This window comes from Paramormyrops kingsleyae, chromosome 15 (assembly GCF_048594095.1).
Source record: "Paramormyrops kingsleyae isolate MSU_618 chromosome 15, PKINGS_0.4, whole genome shotgun sequence".
NCBI classification, from domain to species: domain Eukaryota; kingdom Metazoa; phylum Chordata; class Actinopteri; order Osteoglossiformes; family Mormyridae; genus Paramormyrops; species Paramormyrops kingsleyae.
In genome coordinates, this window is record NC_132811.1 from 17,304,703 (window position 1) to 17,316,271 (window position 11,569).

At 46.8% G+C, this 11,569-nt stretch overlaps 1 protein-coding gene across 2 annotated transcripts; it reads left to right on the forward strand.

The window, feature by feature from the left end:
* The first annotated feature begins 7,386 nt into the window (after positions 1 to 7,386).
* tmem125a (transmembrane protein 125a) lies at positions 7,387 to 11,216 on the forward strand. 2 transcript variants are annotated; one of them, XM_023794401.2, is made up of 3 exons: positions 7,387 to 7,924; positions 8,129 to 8,325; positions 9,849 to 11,216. In XM_023794401.2, the coding sequence occupies exon 3, from the start codon at positions 9,903 to 9,905 to the stop codon at positions 10,569 to 10,571; it is 669 nt and encodes a 222-aa protein (XP_023650169.1). In that variant the 5' UTR covers positions 7,387 to 7,924; positions 8,129 to 8,325; positions 9,849 to 9,902; the 3' UTR covers positions 10,572 to 11,216. The 2 variants fall into 2 exon arrangements, with proteins under 2 accessions (XP_023650169.1, XP_023650168.1); XM_023794400.2 differs by having other exon boundaries at positions 7,387 to 8,325.
* The last annotated feature ends 353 nt before the right edge of the window (positions 11,217 to 11,569 follow it).

The following is an 11,569-nucleotide window of genomic DNA, read 5'->3' on the forward strand; positions in this document are numbered from 1 at the left end:
CTCCGATATGTACCCGTTCCTCGCGTATTTCCGTGCCCCTTGTAAATAATTTCTGTGAGCAAGACCTTCCCACATCTCCGGCTTATGTATAGAAAGCTGTCTGCTTCGGAAGCCTACCTCGTCAGTTCCATTAACTTGGCCTGGCTGCATATCCATAGACCCCAGTTGATACAAAGTTGTTGAGGACTTGGGCGGTAGTTATCTAACAGTCTTTTTTCCAGAAATGCTCCATGGTGTACCTCTGCCAGTCAACTGCATCCAATTCTGCTGGATGCAGACCACATCTTCAGTAGAGAGACCCAGAAGCTTGAGAATGACAATCCAGATGAAGTCTAACCCGGGAGTGCAAGATGCTGCCCTCTCCCTGGGCTCTCCAGCTGAAGCAAAGCATGTTCTGAATCATGGGTCATCAAGTGGTCCACTTCCTTTGGGACAGCTCTCAGAAACAAGCTGAGTTAATCAAGCGAAAAGTTAGAAAAGGAAAATTTGCATTGCCCTGCGGGGACGGCAGACAAGCCATCCAAAACCGTGCTCAGTGGGCTACCAAAACAAAACCATGCTCAGTGGGCTACCAAATCAAAACCAAGCTCAGTGGGCTACCAAAACAAAACCATGCTCAGTGGGCTACCAAATCATAACCATGCTCAGTGGGCTACCAAAACAAAACCCCGCTAAGGGATAGCAGTTAGCCGTATTGGCAGTGGCAGTCAAGAAACTTGCTGGGCACACATTAGGTTCACTGCTATCCCTTCTAAAACACCCAGTGGGGCGTCTCAAAAAATCCAGCAAAAATCACTGCATTTAATCTTAGCCAAAAGGCTGAGAACTGGACGAGCAGCAGGGACAGTACTGGCAGGACTTGGGATGGTTACATGAAGCCACCCAGGCTGTGGAGTCAGAGCACCGTCAGCTAGACGAGCAGCAGGAGCAGTACCGGCAGGACCAGGAGCAGCTGGATGAGTCTACCCGGTCCATGGAGCATGAGCTCCAGCAGGGGAAGCAGATCCCCACAAAGCCATGCAAGACCAAGGGCTACCACCTGGGGGGGACCCACACCACCAGCACCCGCTAGCAGCTCAGCATCCATCAGATGCCCACTAGCAGGCTGGACTTGCTAACAGTCCCCAGCTGCTCAGCACTCAGTACCGGACCGCTATCAGAGAGGGAGAACTTTATCCGGAGCTGAGGTGGGGGACTGGTGGTGGTGGTCGCCGGGATAGTCAACCCCTGAGGGGGGCTGGGTAATGTTGGTGGGATGGCTTAAACATACCAGAGCTTGATTTGCATTTTCCACTGTGCTCTGTGAACCTTGTATATAACTGCATTTAATTTTCCTTGTTGTAAATAGCTGTACTGTGTCCCCAGTTTGTTATTGTACTTCCCTGTGTGTGCTCCGATCTCTGCCCTTCCCTCCCATGTTTACATATCCCTTGTAAACCATTTATGACTCACTGTCTTGTGTGAGAACTCACCACATTTCCCTGTTATGTGCAGTATTGATATTGGTGGTGTTTTTTGTGTATGGCGAGATTAGCTGGACAAGAGTCCTTTTAAGGGCTGTGTTGAGCCTGTGTTGAGCCTGTGCTGCCGAGCTTTTCACCTGCCACTCCGCAGCCTGGGTCTCCAGAGCATCGCAGTATTTTAATTGACTGTTGAATGTTGTGTATCGATTCTGTGAGTGTAGCGGCCTTTGTAACTAAATAACAGTTAAGTCTGTGGATAAATTTTAAAGTGGAACGTGCTTGTGTTCTGCCTTAAACCTTCACCCATGACTGCCTCAGTGACAGTAACCTTCCCACAGGACACTGACAGCTGTGTGCGAACTTGATGGTTGTTTAAGCTATCTTCTGGTGTCTCTAACCCCTTGACCCCAGCAGCGAAACTAAGTTCAGTTTCTGACAAGGAGGCAGACAGGATGAGTGTCAGACCCAACCTCTCAGATCCCTGTCCATAAACAAGCTGCTGCCTTATGCAGCACCTGACTCCCCCCCCCCCCCCCAGGAGGGGTGCTCAGGAAATAGGGGGACCGCTACTCTAGACAAGACTAGGACATGACATGTTTTATTTGGGGACATTGTCATACGCGTACTGTCCCCCCCGCCAAGGTGTCCGACTGCATCTTACTTCAGCTTATCACTGGATAAGCAGTTTTGGAAAATGGATGGATGGACATTGTTACATCACCCACCCATTTCCTGTAACCACTTATCCTATTCGGGGGGGGGGAGCCTATCCTGGGCAGGGACTAACACAGAATGGGGCGCCAACTGATATTGTTGCATGCTATAAAATATAATGGAATGGAAAGATCTAATACAACGCTGATGTATTATAACTAGTGCAAATTTCATGTTGAATTACTACACAATATATAAATTAAGACTATAGTTCATTTTTATACTAATTAATTAAAAGTTCTGCATTCAAACTCCATTGTATGTTTTACAGTTACACGTCAAACGATGCTATGCAGTAATGATCTCTTAGGAGGATGCAGGGGACACTTATCTGATTTAGTCCTGCGATCCTGTCCAGCATAAGCGTTTGGAAGATGGATGGATGCATGGATGGATGGATGCATAATCGTGATAGTCGCCGCGGCCATCGATTTCAGCGCAGGACACTGTGAGGGACGCAGAGGGGAAGGTCAAATCAAACTGAACGAATCCGCCTCCTCGCACCCCCTGCGCTCCCCCCAACGGAGATCCGCCGTGGAGCGAGCCGGCTTGGCCACACCTGCGGCAGAAAGTCGAGCCTGCACACCTGCCGGCACACAATTTAAATACGGTGCACTTTTATTTTTGGAAATAAAAAATATATAGCCTGCGAGGGTATTAGAAATATAATCATTCCTTCCATTTACGCAATACGCTTTACAAAAGACGACAAATCGCCGGCGAAACGGAAAAACTATTATGCTGCTATCTGAAGAGGAGAGGACTTTGCTCGCACCTGGCGAACAGCGCTCGTCCATTTAGGAATAATTGGAATGGCGTGTAAGTAGCCTACCTGGCGTAACGTGTGATTACCGGTAGATTTTATTTATACAGTTTGCGCTCGGTGCACGTAGAAGTAGCCTATATTCACTTGTTGAGAGAACCCTGATCCGCCTTGAGTTTGCACACATATAACATGTTTGCGTTACTTCTCTTCGTTTCGGTTTTTCCACATATGCGACTGAAAGGAGTCGATCTCCTGCGTGGAAGTCTTACAATAAAACGCTAAATATTAAATGCCGCAGTTACACCAGTCGGATTAATTTACCCTGTAACAATCACGTCTTGCATATTTGTATTTCATATGTGAGAAAACAATCGGTGGCTTTTTTTTTCTTTCGGATTGTGTGCTAAAATAGGAATTAGAGCAATACTGAAAAGACAAATGAAAAAATCAGCGATAAATTGTACAGAAATAGAAACTGGCTCATTAAGTTTTGAAATTAATATTGCATTTATGTAATTCATGAGTTTGCCAAATGTATGCAGTTTTGCTTTTTATGCTGTCTGTCCTTACAAATTCAGGATTGGCGATGCTGATTAATACATCACAGTACAGATTTTAAATATTTAAAATTAAGAGGAATAGCCTATGACACAGTCGTTCATGTATAATGATTAGTGCTGCAATTATACTGGACTAAAACGGTACCAAGTGGCACTCACCGCTTACTGTAAAATGAAACTTGCGCAAAGTTAACTTCCTGCTCTGTTTTTGCCCATTGTTTTATGTGGAGACTATTTGGACTAACTTCACAGAGTTATTGATACTGTTTTAAAATAGCAAAGGGAGCAAAGGCTGAATGGAACGAAAGAGGGCTTTTTAATTTGAACAGTTTGGGCCAAGTGCTGTTGTGCATAAATGTAATACCATAGTTCTATTGCCCTGTGGAGTCTGAAAACTTAAAATTGTAATTTTAAAAGTCATTTCTAAGTAGGCCGTTTTATTTTAACGCTATGGGAAATGAACGCAACAGTGGCAGTAGAGATGTTTTTCTGGTTGCTCTCCAGAGAGATCCCACGGAAAGCGGGGGCAGCGTGGGTCCCCAGGCGCTGCTGGCGGAGCAGATTGACTTTAGGTGCGGCGAGGAGAAGCGCAGGTGTAGCGCGGATCTACTGCGGATGGCGATCGCGACAGGGTGCGTCCCCTGCTATGCGGAAAGGCACGCTGGACCGGTGCCCTGCTGCTATCAGGTTCTGCCCAGGCTCCGGTGTCACTCAGCAGGCGGATTTGAATATTTTGGAGGCCAGGCTGAGCTCGCATGAAAGAGGAGGAAGTTTTGTCAGCAGTATAGCACCAAGGGACGCACAAGTTAATTGGTGATTTAATTAGCGTTTTGATATTGCAGCTGTGCTGAATAAGGGCAAGAGGGTGTCGGAAAACAGGGAACTTTACTGCAAACCATCTGCTCGGTGGATGTAGTAAACTTAACATTAACAATGATCAGGAAGAGAAAAAAAACAGCTGCAGTGGTTGAAATCTGAGAGCATTCAAACTGTACAACACCAGCGTTATATATGCTTAAAAAACTTTTAAACTACCTGTTTGCAGATATTTTTCTGTCTTCCTCAAGAGCACAAAATCGAGGTGAAATGAAATATCAGGAAAAGTAAATAAAAGCCGCGGTTGTGTGACAAGGTGGGGAGGGATAATGCATTGTCATTTATCTTGGCTGCCAACAGTCTAATGCAACCAGGGAGAAGGGATCAAGACGGGAGGTGAAAGGTAAGACGGCTGGGGCCGGATCTCGTGGTAGTCTGACGGTAACTGGAGATCACGTCTGCAGGAGTGAGGCGAGCAGAGGCGTCCGGATACCGCAATGTGGTTAAACTGTTTATGCAGGACGTTGTATTGTGCTGATAAGATAAACGTGCCCTTTCGACCTGAGGTATTATATCGGTGCCCGTTTTTTTACGTTATTTACATTGCGTTCTAGAGACTCCATTTTATTGTAGTTATATGCTCGTTTATTCGTATGAACAGGTACCATAACAAACAACGTTAGTCTCGATTTTCGTCTGAAATAAAGGTTGACAGCGTTTATGTGGATTGCATATTGGGAAACTTTGAGAATGTTTGTTTCTTGTAGCTGGGAATCTTATTTTGGATGAACAAATTCTTAACGGCTAGGCAGTCTAAAGTCATTTATCAAGGGTAGCTGCCCTTTCCCTCGCAACCATGATTTAGATGGGTGGATGGATGGATGGATTGTCATTCCTATAGAATATTTATTTTGTTTTGCATAAAACTGATTATCATATAAATTAACATGATGCCATGGTTCATGCACCTAATATTATGTTGTCCTGATAATGACAGCTGTTTAAAATATATTCTTATTCTTATTATGTTCTTATGTTCTTAACTTAATGGCATTGTCTCAACACAGAGTAAACATGAAGTCATGTTATTTATTGCATTGAATAGTCAGACAGTTATAGGGACTGGTCATGTGTCTATCAGCTGAGACAAATAAAAGCAGGAATTTGCACTCTTATTACAGTCAGTATAGCTAAAGAAATCAAACGTTCAGAAAACTCAAATAAAAACTGCAATAAATAATGTAAGGAAAAATGCAGAAGTACTTGGTAACAACAAAGAAACATAGTACCAGATTTTCGCAAACACTAAAATACATATTACATTGCTGTGCCTGTTTCCACAATGGGTTTATGCTTTAATGACCCTGATGATCTTACCCAGTCAATCTTATTGCTTGTTTGTTATGGAGATTATTTTGATTGCTGTAGTCAATATATTTTTCCAGTTAGAAGTGGCAGGAATTGGTTGGTTTATGTTTTTGTTTGCAGCTGGAAACACAAGGCATGCAGTCTTGCTTTTCAGCTTTATTGATTAATTGAAACATATATTAGATGTTTAAAGTTAACAAAACACCTGTAATTTTTGCATGTGGAATTGTCTGTATTTTTACCAAACAGATTATGTTGCTACTACACACACACACACACACACACAGTATAATAAGTAAAATTACAAATACCCTAGGACAGTGACAAGCTTGGTGGCACAGTGCCTCACTGAGAAGCACTGTGACCTCACACCTCCAAGGTTAGGGGTTTGAATCCCACCCCTGGTCTTGTGTGTTGGTTTTCCTGCCCCCTCCCCACCAACTGTGTGCTAGTGAAATATGCATATTCCCTCCTGGTTTGTGCATGTTTTCTCCCACAGTCCAAATGCACAAATGGCATCTAAATTTATATCTGTGTGTGTATATGTGTGTGTGTGTGTATGCATGTGCGTGTGCGTGTATATATGTGTGTGTGTGTATGCATGTGCGTGTGCATGTATATATGTGTGTGTGTGTATGCATGTGCGTGTGCGTGTATATATGTGTGTATGTGTGTGTGTGTATATATGTGTGTATGTATGTGCGTGTGTATGTGTGTGCGTGCGTGTGTGTGTGTATGCATGTGCGTGTGTGTATGCGTGTGCGTGTGTATGTGTGTATGCATGTGCGTGTGTGTATGCGTGTGCGTGTGTGTGTGCGTGTGTGTGTGTATGTACGCGTGTGCCCTGAGATGGACTGGCCCCCTGTCCAGGTTGTCCTCTGTCTTGTGCCCTGTGCTTCCTGGCAGAGGCTCCAGGTTCTGGATAAGCAGTATGGAAGATGGATGGATGATAATTAGACATTCTTGTGACCTTATTACAATCCTCTAGACCAGTGTTTCTCAATCCCGTCCTCGGGGTCCCACAGAGGGCAGGAAGCAAAAATGTGGACTGTCTGGTAGGGAACTCGGAGGGAGCAAAAACATGGGCCGGCTGTGTGTCTCCGAGGACCAGATTGGGAAACACTGCTCTAGACTATCCTGTATTTTTTAACTTTAAATTTTTAGGGGCTCAGTTGCATTGAATTGAAGATATTAAACTCTTCAGCATGATACCTTCCTAATGAATATTTTATTAGTTTATTTAATTCTTCATCCTTTCATCTCAGTCTGCTGGCTTATTATTATTTTAATGAAGTAAGACGTTTTAGCACGGCCCAAGAAAACAACGTGAAGTAAAAACGAAAGCCAAATATTAAGGGTTACTTAATTCCGAGAATCTCGTGAGGAATCTCTTAGCTGAGGCGAGCATGAAGACGTACTGCGCTGTAATCTCCTGTAATGGAGAACTTAGTCTCAATGCTCCTCCTGCACAGATTCAATATGTTCCTTTGATCCGGACAGGATTGGCAAAGGCTGGGCGACCCACGGGGTGGAAAGAGGCTCCGACTTCACTCATTGTCCCCATCCAGGGCCACGGGGTTTGTCCCATTTGTGACAGGAACGACAGCTGAATCACCCCATTCACCATCAAGACAGCCCCCCCCCCCCCCCCACACTTCCCCCCCATCCACAGGAAGAGCAGTGATGGGCCCCAGTCCCCCCCCTCCCCACAGTCCCTTGGCACAGATTCGCACCTCAGCTGAGGCTGCAGGACCCTGAACCCCCCCCATCCCATGGTCAACTGGAGCGGACAGAGCTGACGAGTGGCAGGACAGGAGGACATTGTCGGCGGTTACAGGAGGTCCAGCATCGCCAAGCCAGCCCAGGGCATCTCCTTAATGCAGTGGGATGCTCACAGGGACCCCCCTCAGTCCCCCCCGCGACCCCACTAGAGATCGAGGCTCTGAATGGGGAACCATCAGCCCCGGCGACGCCCTCGGAAGCCTCACTGCAAGCCGTCCACCCTTTCGGCATCTCGGGGCTCCGTGAATAATTGAGAGGACGTCCAGCAGGCACGCTCAGCAGCTTCAGCGCCCTCATTGTTCCCTTTGATTGGCGAGAGACGATCCGTCACTGGGGGGGGGGTCAGGCTGGACAGGGGAGGTGGCAGCAGGGCACGCTCGGATTGATCAGCCTTCGCAAAGTGCCAAAGAGCATCCTGGTTCCCTCCTGATGTGCGGAGTTTGACAAGAAGAAAGGTATTTTTTCACAGCAGATACTAGATGTTTTTTTTTCCCTACCTGCAAAGACGGGATTTTCAATTTTATAAGCACACTGTGAAGTCTGCAAATGTGTTCAAAAACGGTGCACGAAAACACGAGGAATTCAACCTGCCAAAAGGCAGATTTAATGACGACAGGCTGCTACATGCTTATGTACTTGGCGTTTGTGTGGGAAAACAGCTCCAGGCACTAATTAAGGGGAAAGCAGACCGGTGCACGCCGACCATGTGAGTCTGCAGCGGCTTCACGTGCAGCTGCTGACGCTGGGCCCCTTCTGAAAGCCTGCTGCCCCCGGAGCCACACGCGTGCTGGTGCGCCACTCTGCAGGGGCTCCTTCCCCTTCCCGCTGGAGGAGCAGCGGCGCCGGGATTTTCCAGGTATTTACAGGGGAATTTCCATTTTTTATATATAGTTACAAGTAATGCGACAAAATTCAAATATGTTGACTTTCTGAATATTAATATGCAGCCAAAACCTGTCTGTCTGAATAATAAAAAAAAAACAAAAACAAATAATGCATACAGCAACAGGAAGACAGAGGTGATATTTATTCTAAGTATTCAGGGCTTGTCAATCCTATACGCAACATTGTCTAGAGGGGGCCAACTTAGCATGTCGCTAACAGCTCCCCCCCCCCCCCCCCCCGCCCGCCTATGAAAGTGGATGGGCTTTGACCAGCACTGTGTATGTCATGTACTGCAAGTATTTAACGTTCTGCGATGGGTTGGCGCCCCATCCTGGGTTGTTCCTTGCCTTGCGCCCGTAGCTTCCGGAATAGGCTCCAGCCCCCCCGTGAACCTGCATAAGCGGGTACAGACAATAGATGGATTGATGGATGTATTTAATGTTATGTGAATGACTTGCTTTAGTAATTATTTGACTTGAGCCGGTCGCTAAATTGCTTCATCTACAGACTTGGGGAACAGGCTGTCTTGTCCAATGCAAATGCATCTTTAGTTTATGCAGAGACTCTGGGCAGGAGCCTGTAATTCCTGCCGTTGAGCATCATGGTGAGGTTGATGAGGAAGGACGCTTCTGATGGGATGGTAAAGACAAGCTGTCCACATGGAAACCTTGAGGGCTGCTGTGGCTGTGGGGGGGAGGGGGGACTGTCAGTGAAAGGATTGATGCTGGAGCCCATGACAAGGGAGGGGGGGTGTTTCCTAATGCCGTAATCTCAGCACCTCCTTTCAAAGACATGGCCGCAAAATATTAGTGAACGGTGATTTGTGTAGGTCAGGTGTCATGTCATGTCAGGGGGATTAGCCCAGCTGTCAGCAGCTGTGTGTGAGATTTTTAATTGCATTTTGCTATTTTCACTTCAGCAGGAATGGAGGTGGTTAGGGACCGTGGCAGCTGTAGAAAATTTTGATTGGGGTGGCCATCAGGGGCCAGTTATAATTACGGGGGGGTTTGGTGGCTGGGTTGCTTTTTCTGGGTCCCAGAGCCGATAGAGAAATGGGAGAGATGTAAAGTCAATAATCTGCTAATCAGCATGCGGGGTAAAAACTTCTGAGTAGGGGGGGCAGGGTGGTGCTCATAAAAATGGGCAGATTATTACCGAATGGGCGGGGTGCTTTACCGCATGGGGTTACCCGGGCACAAGCCCAGGGCCTGCTGTTAACCTTGTTTAATAAGATTTTAAACCTGAACCACCACCTGCCCAGGATTTTACAGGATTGTCCCATATTGAAAAATAAAATGCAGTTGCCCCATTTGTTCACATCTGGACGGATTGCCCCCAACTGATTTTGTAAGTCTTATTGTCTGGGATTTAATAAGGGGATGGTGCCATCGGATTGGTTGGGCAGGTTTACTGATTTGCAGTGCAGGGTGGGTGGGGCGCAGCCCCCTGGATTTCGCATGTGGGATAGTGATCGCCGTGTTTCGACGTCCCCAGGTGTCTGATTGTACGCAGGGGAGCCGACCCAGTGGGCGGGGCCGGCCGTGGAACATGCCGGAAATGGAGGACTTCTCGCCTCCGGCCCGCAGCCAGGCCGACCCAGCGCTGATCCAGCGGAATGTTCTGGAAGAGCAGGTGGAGCTGTGGTGGTTCCGGCAGCCGCGGCGGTCGCTGCTGTGCTTCTGCGCGGCGGTGGCGCTGATCGTGGCCTGCGGGTTGGGCGGCATCGTGCTGCTCTCTTCCACCACCAGCATGTCCAGCGAGTGGCGCCTGGGCGCGGGAACGGCGCTCTGCCTCCTGGCGCTCGCCGTGCTCCTGAAGCAGCTGCTCAGCTCCGCTGTGCAGGACATGAACTGCGTACGCAGCCGTCGCCGCATCGACGTGCTGAAGAGTGGCGGCCTGCTCGACCTCATGGTCCTAGTGCTCGCCGGACTGGCGCTGCTGATGTGCGGGGCCGTGCTGCTCAAACTGGCCATCGCCAACGGCCTGCCCCGGCCCGGACTGGCCCTCAACGACATGTTCATCTCCAGCGTGGTGCTGCTGTCCGTCGGCGGGGTCACCGTACTGGCCGTCGCCGTCTACTCCGCCGCGGTCTTTCTCCAGGACAGAATCGGCAATCCCCAAGGGCTCCGAGATCGGGCGGTGGAGGTGTTCACCGTGTCGGGCCACATGAACCAGGGCCGCAGAGAGACGACCTCCAGCTTGGCTAACCTCATCTGAGGAAAGGTCTGGTGTGTGGATGACCTTCAGATCCAAATCGATTTAGAAGAAATGTCTGACTGTAATACATATTCATCCAAATTATCATGAGGCCACAGTTGCACTGAGAAATGCCTTAAGAAGCTGAAGCTGAAGATCTGAAAGGCCACACCTTCAAAAGAGCAAATTTCCACAGAGAGAAATCTGACGAAACATTATAAGAGAATTGATCGATGTTATGTTGATACAAATTTTTCTACCACCGACGTGCTTAGTTATGAGGCACTGTGTCATTGAAGTGGTATCTATTGATGCTCTACATCCATGCAGGAATCAGTGATTAAATGAGACAAATAGCTTTTTAGCTGAGAATTCCCTCATCCCTTAACCTTGCGTGATGTCATACTGGATGCACTTATCAATCTGCTGCTTGGTGGAGGATGACTCTGATCTCAGGGTCATAAAGGGGAAATGAACAATGCTATTGCAAATATCAATGTGGAATAATGGCTTCACTTACAAACCAAATTCTGAAAACTTAAGTTTATTGTGTTGCACAGAACTTCCATTGAAATTCAATAATAATATTTATTTTTCTATACTAGAAATCAATTAACTAATTTGTTCTATTTCTGCAAGTAATAAAATGAATATTTTCCTGTGTAACCTCCTGTTGTGTGGAATTCTGCTGGTTTGTGGCTATTTTATGAGCTGGCTAGCGTGAATTTTGCTGCTTCTGATCTTCCATATGTCTTCAGGAAAACAGAATTAGATGCCAGGAAAGGGGTAGGAGGACATTTAAAACTTTCTTAAAATATTGAACAGAGGAGGAGATTATAGATAAATGTAGCTTTGAGACTGGAAAGATATAATTTGCTGAACTCATCATTCTACACACTTGAGGACAAAATTGTATATAATCACAGCTATATTATGATTTACACACATCACAGATGGAAATAATAGGATGAAAGATATTGATTGAAATGCCAAATGGCAAAAACAATGACGTCTGAGTA